Consider the following 16,756-nt stretch of genomic DNA (forward strand, 5'->3'; position numbering starts at 1 on the left):
CTTAGAATAAAACCCAAGGTGACCCCTGCCCACCTCTCTGAGCTCATCTCACACCTCCTCCGCTGTGCAGTCCCGCCAGTGGCCACCGGCCATATGGGGCTGCTGCGCACTTGAAATGAGGCCAGTCTGAACTGAGATGTGCTTGTCCATGCAAAATACACACCAGATCTCCAAGCCCGAGAACCTAAAGAAGAGAAGGTAAAATGTCACACAATTTGTATATATTGATTGTCGAAATGATCATGTTTTAGATATGTTGGGTTAAGTAAAATGTATTATTCAAATTAATTGTTAAAATATAGTATTAAAATTAATTGTATTGTGGCTACTAGAATATTGTAAATTCCATGTGTGGCTTGCGTTCCGTCCCCATTGAACAGCGCTGTTCTTGGTGCGCTGGCCTCCCTTCAGTTCCCGGACCACCAAGCTCTTCCCAGTCTCAGGCAGCGCTTTGCATCCCTGTCCCTCTTCCTACAGCTCTTCTCACCACGGCCTTTCAGTTGCCCCATCCCCCGTAGCTGCTTCTCCATGGCATCATCACTGAGAACTCTACCTACCCTTTTTTTCCCCCCATAGAGTGGAGCCCCTGCCCCAATCCCTCCCAAAAGGTGCTCCGCTTTTGGTCCAGCAACTGGCTCTAGGCTGATAGTCAGAGGCCCCAGGGAGGGAAGGGTGGGAACTGGCCCAAATCTCTCAGCCTGGATCCAAGGGAAGGGGTTTTCACAGCCAGAGGGCTCTACCTGGTGCTGGCCAGGGTTTAGCTGAATCAGGAACAATGATCAATGGCTCTAAGCAGAACACACAGCCTGTTAACAGAGGGGCCCTGGGTTTTGCTGTGTTTTGCTCCCCAGTACAACCGAGGTGAACTTGGACTTTGCTGAGGCTCCCCAGGGTCCATCTCCGTCCTGCTGCTCACCACATGGTGACCTTGGCTGGTCATTCAGCTCTACCCTAAATGAAGATCGGCTCCCTGCCTAGGGCTGGCGAGGCCCAGAGGGAGGGCTGTGTGGGCAGCACCAATGGGACACAGTGCTGGGGGACACATAAGTGCTTGGGTCATCTCATTGTCCATGTGAACAGCACCGCTGTTAGCCACCACTGCAGGACACTGGCCACAATGGACACACATTGGTGTTCCTCTGCCTCAGTTCCTAAGCAAAGGGCCCCCTCTACAGGAGGACCTCCAAGGCATCGCCTCATTCTCTCTTTTCAGCCTGAGGACCGCAGCTTTGGCAGGATCTGGAGGAGGAGGGGATACCACCATTTCGGTGAAAAAGGCCTGTGGGTTTTAATTGACTGCAAGCTCAGAGCAAGCCAATGGGTGACTTGACTGCTAAAACAGCCCAGGAGGAGCGCGGAAGCTTCCAGGCCCCAGAGCGGGTGGCTGGGAGCGGGTGGCTGGGAGCGGGTGGCTGGGAGCGGGTGGCTGGGATCGCCCCTGGAAGGCGGTGAGGGCACTATTCTTGGAACTCGCCTAATTTGATGGCCAGCTCCAGGGATTGGGAGCCCCTTCTATAAAAGCCACTGCTGTGATACAGACCCTGAGGGTGAGAACAGCGAGGGCAGCAGGGAGAGCCAGCCAGAGGCAGGGCTGGATCCCTCCCTGAGTGTAATAACGCTGGGTTCTGTCCTTCTCCAAACGCTGATCTTGAAAGGACCCAGGCAGCTTTTCTAAGATGAAGGTGAGGGTGGGGGCATTACCTCTGGGCCTTTACCTCTCAGGTTGGAAGAAACCCAAAACGTGGGGGTTGGAAGGGCCCAGGGAGACCTGGTGGACCGGGTGTTCCCATCCCACATCAGGAAGCTGAGAGCCTGCCCTATGGTGAGAGGCGGACAAAACCTAGCTCTCCTCTAGGCCTCCTGCTACACTCAGCAGCTTTGAAAGAAATGCAGGGAACACAGAAGATGGCTTCTCTCATACAGTAGACAATGAACGTTCTGACCTCAGCCTTCAAGAGGGAATTTACAGGCTGCATGCAATGCACCCCTCCAGAGGGCCTGGGAAGGGCCTGGGCTCTGAGAGGGCAGTGTCCCCTTGCTGGCTCCTCCGTGGGCAGAGATGGCTGGCAGATCCTCTGTGCCGCTGCCCTCGGCCTCCAGTGCCTGGCCAGGGTCTCCGGCAGCTCCGCCTGGGTCTGGGCTGGTCGCTGGGCCCGGCAGCCGCCCAGCTCAGCATGGAGGGTTGGAGGCGGGGGTGGGGGTGGGGTTGGCGGATGGACTCGAGCAAGGGCAGCCCCTACTCTGCTTTTGTTTTATGTCTAATTATAAAAGCAGCTCATACTCATTGTAAAATTTGGAAACTACAGAAAGGTAGAAAGGAAAAAATTAAAATCGTCTGTCATCCCACTGCCCAGAGTTAACTGTTGTTGCTATTTTGTTGTATTCCTCTCCATTCCTGTTTTTCTATAAGGATCATACATATGTATATATGTGTGTATTTTAGTTGTAATCATACTCTATAGCTGGCTTTTTCTTCCCCACATTACATTATATTGTGAGCACTTTGTCATAACATTAAAATTTTCTTTAAAGTTATTTAATAGCAATATCAGATTCTATTAATAATTTATTTAGCCATTTCTTTTTTTATTTTTATTTTTCGGTCTTGATCCTCTTTTTTCACCAAAGGAATTCAGCAGTTTTTAAAAGTTTACTTAACAAGATAAGTCCAACATTTTTGGCTGCAAAGATGGAGGAGTTCTGGGCTACCCTATCTGCCATTCACACTCAGAGGGACCCCTCAGTTCACCATCTGGGGTGATGGCAAAGGTCAAACATTTGGAAACACCAAAAAAATAAAACCCACCCTTACCTGGGGGGTGTCAGGTCTAGCATGAGCCTGAGGCCACGCCAAGCCCGGCTAGAGTGCCGCGGCACCGGCGTCGGTCTGGAGGCGCCCCTTCTCCTGGGCGTCATCCAGGGACGGGAGCGGGTGGAGAGGGCCCAGCGGTCCCCCACTCACGTTTCGCCTGTGCCACGGGTTGACGTGTGATCTTCTTCACTTCCTAGGCTGTAGCATGGATCTTGTGCCAGAGTGGCTGGAGTCGGAGGCCTTAATGCTGCCTCTGAGCCAGGATTCTGTGAGCGGGGAGTGTGGGACCGAGGCGTGGTGGCGGCTGGCTGTGAGAGCCGTGGAGCCCCTCCCGGCTCTGAGGTTCTCTGATGTGTCCCAGCCACTCGAGTCTGTGGCTCCACGCTGAGCGGTTGGCCCTGGTAGGCCTTCCATTGTCCGGACCCCAGACCCCCTCTTGAACAGCTCCGGCCCCTCCAGGGCCCTGGTTTAGTCCCTAGGGAAAGCACTAATCAGCTTCCCACCCTTCTGGATCCCTGCTCCATAGCTTGGAACCAGGCCTGAGTGTGACTCATTAAGGACCCCTAGGTCTGCTATGTCCCCTAACCCTTCCAGAGGAATTCCCCATTGCATCCAGGGCTCGGGGCCGTGCAGGCAGGGTTTCTGGAGGCTCAGAGCTGAACACGACTAGGACATGTGCTTCAGGAGGTCAGGAGCCTCGTGTTTCTCACTTACTTGGCACCGTCAGTGCCCAGCGCTGGGCCTGGCCTGCAGTGCACCCTCAGTAAGTACTAGCAGACCCAGGCAAGGGGTGGCCTCTGCTTGCCTCAGTTTCCTTTTCCGTTCGGCCTTGCTAGGTGCAAAACTCTGTGAGAGCAGAGATGAGTCTAGTTTACCCAGGCCTCAATGCTCGGCCCATGGAGAGGGTCCATGAATTTTGTAAAGAAACAGAGAACAGGTAGATTGAAGAGTAAGTCATGGCTCAAGAGGTGAGTGTTCACAATGCAGGCCCTCCTCTCTCCCTTCTCCCCACCTCCCCTCCACAGAGGTCCCTTCCTTCCCCCTGAAGGGTTTTGGATGGGCCTTTCCTCTGCACCTCCTCAGTTGGAACTGGTCACCAGGAACCTCTGAGGCTTCCTGGCTGTGTGACTTTGGAAAAGTCACTTGGCCTCTCTGAGGTTCCATTGCCTCTTTTAAGATGGGGCTGATGTGACTACTGAAAGCATTATTGTGAGGCTTGGCGCTGGATTGCCCAGCGTGGCCCGTGCCTGGCAGGTAGTGGGCACTTGTGCAGAAGCAGCCCTGCTTGCGGGCAGTGGTTGGCCCTCCGTCCGCGGTGTGAGCTCTCTAACGAGCTGGCTGACTGATTGCCAATGGACTGATGGAGGGACAAGGGTTGATCTTGGGCTGGGAGAGGAGGCAGTGAGGGGTTATGGTTCCCCTGAGGCCCTGGCAGCTGTCCCTGGCACTTTGCCCTTGGCTGTGTCATTTGGTGTCCTTTCTCCTGCTGGGAAGGCATAAACTGTAACTGGGGGCTCGGCTGGGGGATGGGCCCAGCTTCTCAGGAGAGCTGCTCTCCTATCTCGCCTGCAATGGGGAGCCTCCAAGGGCTTTCTCACTGGCGCCCCCCCCCCCCTACAGGACAGGGAGAGCAGCTGCCTAATGCAGGCCCCCGGCTCGTGTAGCCTGCTGCTCAATTCCCTGGGCCTCCAGACTTTAAAATTGAGGAAATACAATCAAACTGAAGATTTACAGGCCTGATGAGAGGAGCAAAGGCTATCGTCCACAGGAAGGCACTTTGGCCACTATCACATGTCCTCCCAAGGTTGTAGTACAATAACTCTATTACCATGACTAAGGCAGCCCACAGAGGTGGGGGGTGTGCCCTGGGCCCCTTGTAGCCCAGGGGAGGCTCCCTGGCCCTGACACGTGGCAGCTGTGGGATGTGGACAAGTGACTTTCCTCTCTAAGCCTCAGTGTTCTCATCTGCAAAATGTGGCAACCACCCTTTTGGTTTCCTGGGAGGCTCCACTGAAGCCACAGGAGGAGTTTGGCCAAGTGCGGTCTCAGAGTTAGCGACTGCTTCAGGCACCTCTGCTTTTGGGACCTCCGTTTGCCCATCTGTAGTAGGAAGATGATGATCCCACCCATCCCTCAGGCCATCGGGAGAACTCAGGAAATCAAACCATGTAATCCACGTAGCTTGAGTGCCGGGCATGTAGAAAGCACTCATTTAACTATTATTATGGGTGTTTTTGCTGGTTGTAGCAAAGCCAGCCAGGATGAGAATCTGCTCCCACTCCTACCCACCCCCTGCCTAGGGGGTCTCCTCCTTGCTCAGGACAGAGGCTAGTGCAGATGGGAGCAGAGTGACCCCCACCGGGCTCGCCAGGCCAGAATTGCATTTCTAGCATCTTTGGAGCACAAGGGCCGGCGGGACCGCTCTGCGGCAGCTGCCGCCGACAACCTGAAAGGGGCGGAGTCTCCAGGAAGCCACGATGGGGGTTGGGCCTTGGGGTCTTCACAGACCCTGGGGGGCTGAGCAGGCAGTGAACCTTGATCTTCTCCAAACATGCCCCTGCGCCATCTCCCCGCTGCTCCAGCTGCTCGCGGTCCACCCTTCTGCTCACACATGTCAGACCTCCAAGGGAGCCCCCGAGACACAGCAAACAGCTTTATCCTTTTTTCTGGCGACAAAAGTAATTCTTATTCATTGTAGAAAAATAATTTGAAAGTTCAGAAAAATGTACATTAAGAGCACCCCAAATCCCAGACTTCCAGGTGTTTTTGTGCCTATACATATAGAGATGTAATTTTAGTTAACCTTTGGATGAACTGGACATTTCATACAAGAATGGAATCTTGCAACACTTGATTTTTAAAAACCGAAATGAGTATACTCTATTTTTAAAAACCTTTCTATTATAAAATATGACACATACAAAAAGACCATATAAAATAATAATTCACTTGATGAATTATTGTAAGGCAAACACTCTTGTAACCAGTGCCCGGGTGAAGAACTCTGACAGCCGCCCCAGAAGCCCTCAGCGCGCCCCATCTCCCCCCTCCTCCCAAAATGTTACCATTACTCTGACTTGTAAGATAATCACTTTATTGCTTATCAATCAAATGTGCACCCCTAGAGGCTATAATTTTGTCTTAAAATAGCCTTTTTTAAAAAAATTAAGTTTTTTTTCATTGATCTTGGGGAGAGGGACGGAGAGACAGAGGGAGAGAGAGTGAACGTTGATTTGTTGTCCCACTTATTTGTCCATTTATTGGTTGCTTCTTGTATGTGCCCTGACCAGGACTGAACACACAACCTTGGTCTATCAGGACAATGCTCTTAACTAATTGGGCTAGGAAAATCTTTTAAGTCCCTTTTAATCTATATATACATTTATTTATTTATGGACTATTTTTTATTTGAGAGAGAGAGAGAGATTTGTTATTTCTCTTATTTACACATTCATTGGTTGATTCTTTTATTTTATTTTTTAAAATCGTCACCTGAGGACATGCTTACTTCGATTGATTGCCTATCACACACACCCTGACTGGGACCAAACCTGCAACTCAGGCATGTGCCCTGAGTCAAACTCTAGACTTTTCAGTTTATAGGATAATGCTCCAACCAACTGAGCCACACCAGCCAGGGTATCATTGGTTGATTCTTGTATATGCCCTGACTGAGACTGAACCCGCAACCTTGGCATATTGGACCATGCTCTCACCAACTGAGCTACCCAGCCAATGGATCTGGGTCCATTTCTCTCTCTCTCTCTCTGGTTAAATTTATCCCTAAAATAAAAAACTTTAATGATGTCTAATTTATCTATCCTTTTTCCTTTCATTGGTATGTTTTTGGTGTCATATTTAAAAAACTAACTCTAATGCTTACTCTTAGGTCATGAAGATTTATGCCTATCTTTTCTTCTAAGAGTTTTATAATTTTAACTGTTACATTTAGATCTGTTATCTATTCTGCATTAATGTTTGCGTAGGGTGTGAGGAAGAAGTCCTGCTTCCTTCTTTTGTGTGTGTACGACCAATTGTTTCTGCACCATTTGTTGAAAAGATTGTCCTTTCCTCATTGAATTGTCTTGGCGCCCTTTCTGAAAATCATTGACATAAATCTGAGGGTTTATTTTTGGACTCTGAATTTTATCCCATTAATTTATAAGTCTATCTTTATATCAATACCACATTGTTCTGATTACTGTGGCTTTGTAGAATGTTTTGAAATCAGAAATGTGGGCCTTCCATTCTTCTTCTTTTCTCAATATTGTTTTGGCTGTTGAGAGTCACTTGAATTTCCATATAAATTTTATGATCAGCTTGTCAACTTCTGCAAAGAAGCAGGTTGGAATTTTGATAGAGCTTGTGTTGAATCTGAAGCTCAATTTGGAAAGTCTTGTCATCTTAATAGACCCATGGACATGAAGCTGTTTTTACATTTATATAGGTTTTAATTGATTTCAACAATATTTCATACTTTTCAGAGTACAAGTTTCATACTTTTTTTAGGTTAAGTTTATCCCTAAGCATTCTTTTAAAAAATACTTTATTTATTTATTTTTAGAGAGGGAAGTGAGGGAGAAAGACAGGGAGAAACATTAACGTGAGAAACATCAGTTGGTTGCCTTTCACATGTACCCCGACTGGGGACTGAACCCGCAACCCAAGCATGTGTCCTGACCTGGGAATCTAATCGGCGACCTTTTGCTTTGCGGGATAATGCCCAGTTGAGCCACACTGGTCAGGGCCCTAAGTATTCTTTTTGATGCTAGTGTAAATGGAATTATTTTATTAATATTTTGAACTGTTCATTGCAAGTGTATAGAAATACAATTAACTTTTTTGTATGTTCCTCTTGTATTTTGCAACCTTGCCGAAAACTCATTTATTAATTCATATATGCATACGCACACACACATTAGATTCTTTAGGATTTCTTCTTCCTTTGCAATTTGGATCCCTTCTTTTTCCAGCCTGGGTGCCCTGGTTGGAACTTCCAGTACTAATGTTGAATAGAAGTGGCCAAGAGCAGACATCCTTGTTTTGTTCCTGATCTCAGGAGGAACACATTCAGTCTTTCATCATTAGATATGCTGCTACTATAGAAGACTTGTTTTTGTATTTCCTGAAAGGTTGGCTGGTTACAGCTTCCCTGCTAACTGCATATGAGAAGGACCCCTGTCCTCTTACCGCTTGCAACACGGTAGCCCCAAATTTTAGAGGTGAGAAACCCAGGGCCAGAAAGGGGAAGTGCAGTATGGCTCATCATACAGCTGATCAGCCGCCTTCCATCCAGGTACCATCCAGCTGTTCATAGTCACTGGGCAGTGAGCCTTCTGAACACTCACCCTTCCCTCCTCTGGTGGGGATGCCTTGAGACCCCCACCAAGAGCAGCCACCAGTACAGAGAGGGGTATGGGTTCTGTTCTGGGCTCTGTTCTGGGCTTGGCCACTGACTTCCTGTATGACTCTGGGCCTCCGTTTTCCCATCTGTGCAGTGGGAGTGGTGGTATTGTACATTTTGAAGCCCTCTAATTTTCACCACCCACTTTAACCCCACAGCTGCTTCTGCCACTGCCCATAGTGACCACCAGAGGGCGCCCGAGACTACCAATTGGCCCTGCTGGCAGCCCAGGGGCCCTGGGGAGGCTGAGAGGCAGGGCGTGTTTTCCAGGAGCCACTAGTTTTTGCTTGCATGGGCTTCTTGTGGCTAGACCTGTCCAGGCCCTCTGGCTGAGCACTGATCGCTAAGGGGATGAATGGAGACATTGCTCCGGATACCGACTACCTGGCACTCATCCCTGCCTGCTTTGGGTTGGCTGCCTCAGGCCAAATATCTCAGTGTCAGGGCCAACAGCCTTGAGTTTCTCAGCCTCGAAAGATTCCTGCTGTCTCCAGGCCTCCCGCAGGCACTGACTCCTTTCCCCACTGCAGTGTCCAGCGGTAGAAAGCCCCCATCCCGGTCGTTGTCTGGTATCCTGGAAAAGGCACATCACAACCCATTTCAGATGTGGATGGATTCTGGCTGGGGTTCCTGGACAGTGCCATCTCTGAAACCATAGAGTCCCAGATCGCTGGGTACCTCATGGGACAGAGGCCAGAATCACAGAAGCAGGCACCATTGACAACTGGGACCCCCCCGGCACTTACCAGTGCAGAGCGTCCGACCGCTTTGTGAAGGGCTCCATCAGCTCCCTCCAGGCTCCCCCAAGGCTGATTTTACCCTCCAAAGAGAAGCAGAATTTTTGCTTTACAATTCGAACTCCAAGACAAAGTGGCATCTCCCAGGCCTCTGCTCAGAGGGTTGCCTTGCCCGCTGAACTGGCTGTGCATTCTCATTCCTCGTGTGTGTGTTTTCTCTCCCCTTCCAGGCCGGGTTCCCTGGGAGGCAAAGGGCGTCTCACAGTCTCCTTAGTTCCTTCGATGGTGGCTGGTGCAGGACCGGGAGTCGGTAGGAAGTCCACAGCTGTCACCATGGGAACACCACCAATCCCATCCTCTCCTCCCACTCGAGTCCCAGGGCTGCCTCTGTCCCTTACTCAGCTGTATGACTTCGGGCCAGTCACTTACCCTCTCTGAGCATCCACTTTGTTTTCTTCTTTGCTATTCTGCTTCCCTCAAAAGGTTGCCGGCGTCTGGGAGGTTGTGGGAACCCTTACATGAAAGATGACGTGCTCTCCCTGCGTCGGGTCAGAGGGCTGGACTTGCGGCCAGGAGGGCACCTGGAGGAGAGGTGGGTGGTGGGCTGTGCCTGCCCAAGTGTCCCACGTCGTCAGACTACAATGGCCAGCACTTCCTGGCTTGTTCTATGGACCAGACACTGTGCTGAGACCTCACCTAGATTATCTCCCCTGATCTCCTTGGTGAGAATTTGAATAAGCAGAATTATTGTCCCCAGCTTTGCAGATGGGGAAACCGAGGCACAGAGTAATTAGCTACTGTGCTGCGGTCACACAGCTGGCAAACGTTGGGGCTGGGACTTGTACACAGGTGTCTGGTCCCTGGAGGCCATGCTTTTAGCCATTGAGACATTTGAGCTGGTGCAGGGCAGAGACAGGCAGTTCTGGAGTCTTTCTGTCCACTATGCAGGGACCCCCAGGAGGCAGAGAGCATTCGCTGTAAGCTCGCCTTTTCCAGACTGGAGTGCCGACGCCAGAAAGAGCACAGTCTCTCTGTCTCTGTCTGTCTCACACACCAGGGCATCTGGGGCAAAGCAGGACCCTGACTCGCATCAAGTGACGGCAGGAAAAAGGGGTGACTCCTAAAGCCCCCAAGCGTCTCAGAATCTACGGTTCTAAAAGTTGTCTTGGGGCCTCATTCCCACGGCCGGCCTCCATCTTGGTGGGGTTCATTGTCCAATTTGGGGTCCAGGGAGTGGGGGTGGGAGGAAGTATGTCAAAGGCTCTAAATGATGCCCACCCTCCAGCCCAGGCACTGGGCACCAATAGGCCCCTCCTCCCCAAGACCGGGCCCTTATCAGGAAAACAATTTAGGTTGGTGGGGAGGGGGAAGTCCGAGGCCTCAGGCTCTGCAAGGTGGGTAGAAGAGATAGGGAAGTGGGGAGGGGGCCCTGGGGCCCTGCGGGGAGGGCCTGAGGATGGAAGGCATGCCCAGAGCCAGCATGGTGGGGGGCTTTCGCCAAGCACTGGCCTTGCTGGCCTGGCCCCTCGACATGGTTCCAGGGCTGCTCCTGCCTCCCATACTTGCCAGGCAAGACGCCTGCATCTTTAATTAGCAAGCAGCAGCCTCTCCCGATTCATCACAGTCACTGTTTAATTAGCCGCGCACAAGGCGCCCCTACCCCCCAGCTCTGGGTTGAGCAGCCTGCCTCTCTCACGGATGCTGCTACCACCTCGTGGTGTCCCCTGTCACCCCCCCATACTTATTCTGCTCCCTAGATTGGGGGATGGGGCAGGCACGCCTGGCTGAAACCTCAAGGAGATTCTGGGCACCGATGCTTGCATTCAAGGCATCCAGCAAACATTGTTAGGGCCTCCAGTCTGCACCGGGCTGGCGCTGGGCAGAACCCAGGCTGGACAGCGGCGTCTGGTCTCAGTCCTGTCCGGCGTCTGGTCTCAGTCCTGTCCGACTGCTCCAGAATGGCTTTTCCCTGTGGGAGGTGTTGGGACATCTCTCCAGCTGGTCCCAGGGTGTTGGGAAAAGACAGTAATCTTCCATGTTGCCCCCATCCAGAAAGGAACAACCATTTCTCCTTCCGCGCTTCTGTCCCAGAGACCAGCAGGGACCCCTGAGAAGGCTGCGTCCTCTGGGATGGAGAGAGCCCATCCCCCAAACCTGCCTCCTCCAGTGACCAGATCCTGGAGGCCCAGGCCCAGGCCCCAGGCTAAGGGAGATGGTGGGGGTCTCAGCCCTTCAGCCCACGTCTTTGTCTGCAGGGCCCCGGGGAGTCAGGGGCGCAGGAGTGAGCCCTTGCCTGTGACTGAATTAGCTGCTCTCTGTTTCCTGAAGTGGGGCGGGGTTGGTGGCCCTGGGAGAGGCCTCACACCCTTCCGGGCAGCCGCCGCCTGTGGCAGCCAGCTGGAGGCAGGAAGCTCAGGTTCCATCCCAGCCCTGTGCTCAGTTCTATCCTGCGGCTTCAGGCGAATCCGCCGCACTGGGAGCTCAGTGTCCTGGCCAGAGCGGTGTGCTAACCCCCCTGCTCTGACGCGGACTAAGCATGTGCAAGGGCCAGCATTTATCCTGGTACCTGAGGCAGGTTCTAGAGCTCATCCACACTGGCACAGCTATCAAACTGTGCTGTGCCTCAGTTTCCCCACAATTAGTAGCTACCTCATGAGTTCTCACGAGGAATGAACGATTTGCAATGTTTGATGCACTCAGAACAGTGCCTGGCAGAGGGAGTCCTCCATAATCATTAGCTGTTTTTGCCACATTTTCCCTCCTTTTACCCATCACCATTTACTGCCAGGTACGAGGGAGCTGGTGGTAAGAGAGGTAACCTCCTGCTTTTCAGAGTTTTCCTTCCAGTGGGGGAAGCAGCTGAAAACAAGTAAGCAAAGAAAGGAAAAATGCAATTTCATCTGAAGGACATCGGCAGTTTAGTTAATGGTAATGTGCCAGCATTTATGTCTTGTTCTTGACAAAAGTACCAGGGTTAGGTCATGGGCATTAGGAAAACTGGATGAAGCATATATAGGAACGCTCTTTGCAACTTTTCTGTGAATTTAAAATTATTCCCACAAAAAAGTTTATTAAAAAAATTCCAATTTCGGGTAATGGTACAGACCATGAAGAAAATAAATGGGCAAGAGAGAGAAGAGGGTGTGGGGCCATTGTGACAGCGTGGCCTAGGGGGGCCTCTCTGAGGGGCACCGCTGGTGAGGAACTGAGTGATGGGAGGGGGCCAGCCTGAGGGACGTCAGGGAAGGGCCTGACAGCAGGAAGGACAAGCAAGCGCGAGGAGGCAGGGGCTGGCTGAGGAGGTGTGAGGTCCACGGCGGCCGGCGGGGAGAGGGGGGCTCGCGGCTACAGATGAGCTCGAGAGGTAGGCAGCTCTCTTTCAACATCTTTGTCCTTTCAAAGGACAGGAAAGAGGAGGGAGACTCTGGGCCGGAAAGTGTGTCTAGCACTTTCCACGGATTCGTACCTTGTCTAAGTTCTTACAGTTACTCTGCGGGGGAGGTACCATCATCTCACTACCGGCGAGATGGTAGAGGAGCAGCCATCAGCCCTTGTCCCCTGGAAAGTGATAGGCCTGTGCTTGGAAGGAGAGACCTCGGGGACCTTGAGGCTGCACTGGGGCTTTGCTGCCAGACAGCGAGTGGGCTGCCCTGGCCCGCGTGGCTCAGTCAGTGGGGCGTCGCCCTGAAAAGCAAAAAGTCGCGGGTTGGATTCCCGGGTTGGAGCACGTGCCTGGGCTGTGGCCTGGTCCCCAGCTGGGTCACTTGCGAGAGGCAACTAATCGATGTTTCTCTCTCTCTCTTTGTTCCTCCCTTCCCCTCTCTCTAAAAATAAATAAGTAAAATCATTTAAAAAACAAAGACAGGGAGTGGGCTGAAAGGCAGGGCCAGGACAAAGGCCTGGGCGTGGCTACAAACAGGTGGGCCAAGCTGGGAGCAGGGACACCCATGAGGTGGGGGTCTCTGGCCAGCATGGGACCCTGTGTCAGGGCAAGAGAGCATCTTTGTACAAGTTACGTAACCAACTTCAGTAGTGGGAACACTACACGTATGTCATACAAAATTCTGAAGGTACCACATAACATATAGGGGCAAGTTTGGTCCCCTGCCATCCACTTTTCCTCCCCAGAGATGCCCTCTGGGACCTGTTTCCCGTGCATCCTTCTGGAGTGAGTCTGAATAGCAGCACCTTGACTGCAACGCTGGTGAACACTCAGCGGGCCCCGGGCCTGCCAGGCACTGCCTGCTGGAGAGCCCTTGGCACACTGTTGTCTCTTTCAATCCTCTGCCAACCCTGCCGTGTGTGTCTCAAGCTCCATTTTAAATTGGAGTAAATGGAGGCCCAGACAGGTGAAGTCACTCGCCCAAGGTCACACAGCTGACACAGGGTTTAGACTCAGGGACTCTCTGGCAGCGGTATATAGATGAGAAAACTAAGGCATGGAGAAGCTGAGCAACAGCCCCAGGCGACTCAGTAAGGAGGCGGAGGAGCCAGGACTTGCAGTCTCGTTCCAGAGCCCACACCCGCGACCACTGCACTGTACTAGGAGAAAGGAGCCCCCCAAATTCAGAGTTAGCCCGACCCGAATGATGCCCATCACTACGTAGGTGCCTGGCTGTGGGCAAATCACTGCCTTTCCAGCCTCTGTCTTGGCTTAAGGATGAGCTAGGGAAGTGGGAGCGGCCTCCAGTGCAGAGCAGTGCTCGGAACTGGCCCTCTCCCACGGCCACTTCCCGTGATGGGCAGGAAGGAGGTGCTGCCAGGTGGATGTTTCAGGGGGGCCCAAAGCTCACGGTGGGGCTTTCCTTCCCTTTGGCTATGCAGACAGAGCAGTGAGGGGCCTTCCCAGGAGAGGGATGGATGGAACCTCGCCTCTGCCTTGACCTCCTACCCAGCTAACAGCCATGCCACTGAGCCAGGAATTCTTCAGAGTCAGAAGAGGGAAAGGGGTTTCCAAAGGTGTTTTCCAAAGGTGATGGGCCCAGTCCTTAACCTCCACCCCCAGGATGAGTGCCAGGCCCCTGCAAGGCAGGTGGGCGGGTGGAGCAGGACACAGGCAAGGAAGCTGCTGTCAGGAGCAGGCAGGAATCACACAGGAATAAGCGGCCCAGCCCAGGTGCCGGCTCAGGCTGGGTTTCCGGAGAGGTCTTTGCATTGGCAAGGCCACCTCAGGCTGATGGGCTGGCGCTCAGCTCAGCAGGCTCAGAAAACTGATTTATCTGCCTCTTCCCCCAAACTCCCCCAAGGATGATCAGATTAAGGGGGCAGAAACAGCCGGATTCCCAGAACATGGAGACAAACCCCAAGGCCAGTTTCATCTGCAATGTGGGCCAGGCCATTTGGGGCCAGGCTACATTAGCCTTCCGTATGACCCCTTTTTCATGGCCTGTGCCCTGAGAAACCCTGCAGAGAAGAATCCCTTCCTCTAGTGACAAGAAGGGGGCCTGGGGAGCACACACAGGGTGGCCTTGGAGCATTTGTTGTCCACGTCAGCCAGGCCGCCGCAGAAGGCTCAGTGGAGTGGGGAAGTGCTGGGGCTGGGGAGGCGAAACCAGGCTTGGGTTTGAATCCCGGCTCTGCCGCATCCCTGGGCATGTTAATGCACCACGGTGAGCCTCAGTTTCCCCATTTGTAAAATGGGGCTGTTACCAGAATCACAATCTCCTCATAAAGATAGGGCTTCTGCCACAACGCAGGCTATATAGTAGATGCTTGGTAAATGTCATTCTCCTCCATTGACTAGCTGATTAATCTTATTTTCCAAACTCCACAGGGCCTAGAGACAAACTTTGGCACTTCTCCCGCGTTCACGCAGCAGGCTGGGAGATGTACTTTTGTTGCCAAATGTTGGGATCGCTGAAACATTTACAGGACGATGGGAGAGGCTCCTTGAGAGGGACACGGGCCCTGCTAATGGGGCCTGGTGGCTGCAGGCCCCTCTCTGCACGCACCAGGGGACCCCTGATCCTGCACACACCCCCTTTGCCTGAGGCTCGGCTGGCTCAACCCACAAAGGCTTCTTTTTGGCAACTCTTTTCTAGAAGCCTCCTGGAAGACATTGCCTTCTGTCCTGACAGTGTTCTGTGTGTTTCGTCGGCTCTGTGGGAGCCACAGACGGCTGCAGGGGGTGGGAGGGAGCTTGGCCACTCCTTACCAGGTGTCCCTGAGGGTCCTTCCTGCTCCCACCCTCTCTGACCCCTGGAGCAGGGCTGGGAGCATGTGCACCGGCTGGCGCTTTCCCATGGGTGCGTGTGCAAGGGCTTGAAAAACTACAAGGGACTTTTCAAAGGTGGAGGTGAATTTTAGAAAAGCTCTGTCTTTCCTGTGAGGCAGAAACTACGAGCTAGAAATGACCTTGACTATCAGTGCTTTTCCAGGAGGATGTTAAATTGACATTGGGTAGAAAAGGGTGTTCGCGGTCAAATAAATTTGGGAAACACCAACTTAAACATCTGACGGGGTTCTTCTCTGCAGGATTTCTCAGAGCTTTTCTTGTGCGTTTGTGAAGTTCTAAGAGGCAGCAGCTCTATCTACGCCAGCTTTGATGTGCTTTTTCCAATTGTCCTGGAGCACCCTCTCAGCTCAGAGGGCTGTGAAAATCACTTTGGGAAATGCCAAAATAGTTGAAAACTTCCCCCTCCCCCACCTACCACAGCTGGAGGAATCTTGGGGACTCTGCAGGTCTCTGGGAGTGGGGAATACCAGGTTTAAATACGTTTAAAGTATTCAGAGGATGCTCCAGCCTTTATTTTAAAGCTAAGACTTTAATCCTTATTTTACCTGTATCAATGCATTTAATCTTCACAATTACCCTATAAAGTAAGCACCATTGTCCTGTTTTCCACAGGGTAAACTGAGAGACAGAGGCAGTCCTTGCCCGAGGCTCACAGCGGGTAAGTGGCAGTGCTGGGATTTGAACCCAGGCTATCTGAGTGAGGGCTGCATTTATAAGCATTGCACAGCCTGCCTTCACCATGGAGCCATGCAAAGCTGCTTCCCTGCCCCCATTCAGCAGTTGCACATTAAGCGCCTGACTGAGGGTGAAGCTTCCTGCAAGTAGCTGGTTTCAAGTGTTCTCAGTGGGGAGTCTGTGGCCTCCATTTCACAGGGTGACAGTTTTTTAGCGCAGAGTCCAGGGCCTGGGGACGCCCTCTGGGTGAGTCCTGCTGTCCGCAGCTTCCCCACCAGCAGCCTGGGTCTCTCCAGTTGGCTGTGTTATGATTTCATTTCATCCTCACATTGGTTACCTTCATTCCACAGGAGAGGCTCAGAAGGGAACCAAAACTCAGAGAGGGCCCTGGCTGGTGTGGCTCAGTTGGTTGGGCATTGTCCCACGAAGCGAAAGGTCACCGGTTTGGGTCTCAGCCAGGGCATGTGCCTGGATTGCAGGCCAGGTCCCTGGTTGGGCGTGTGCGAGAGGCAACTGATGTTTCTCTCTTACATCAATGTCTCTCTCCCTTTCTTTCTCCCTCTCTTTCTCTCTCTCTCTAAAAATAAATAAAAAAAATATTTTTAAAAAACCCAAACAACTCAGAGAGAAGTAACTTGCCCACAGTCACACAGAGAGGAGATGATGAGGCTGGGATTTGAACCCAGGCAGTTGGACTCCAGAGCTTTGTGTTCAAGATATGGTTGCCCTTGGTGATGAAGCTGTGGGTTTCTGAGGCCAGGGCCATGGCACAGTTATAGGGCCACACCCCACCTCTGCTCTCTGCTCTCCTCTGACTAGCTGCCACCCCTGCAGACCACCTCGGGCCCCTCTCCCTACAGATATGCTCTTGGGTTCTCTGCTAATCTCCCCAG

General features: G+C 52.3%; 1 protein-coding gene across 1 annotated transcript; it reads left to right on the forward strand.

The window, feature by feature from the left end:
* The first annotated feature begins 9,471 nt into the window (after positions 1-9,471).
* On the forward strand, positions 9,472-10,592 carry LOC129070930 (uncharacterized protein C20orf203). Its single transcript, XM_054574156.1, is given in 5 exon segments — positions 9,472-9,545; positions 10,293-10,402; positions 10,405-10,475; positions 10,477-10,561; positions 10,564-10,592. Coding segments are annotated over 5 exon segments (369 nt in total).
* Positions 10,593-16,756: the final 6,164 nt, after the last annotated feature.

This window comes from Pteronotus mesoamericanus, unplaced genomic scaffold (assembly GCF_021234165.1).
Source record: "Pteronotus mesoamericanus isolate MK-2021 breed Mesoamerican mustached bat unplaced genomic scaffold, CSHL_Meso_final contig_25, whole genome shotgun sequence".
Taxonomy (NCBI): Eukaryota; Metazoa; Chordata; class Mammalia; order Chiroptera; family Mormoopidae; genus Pteronotus; species Pteronotus mesoamericanus.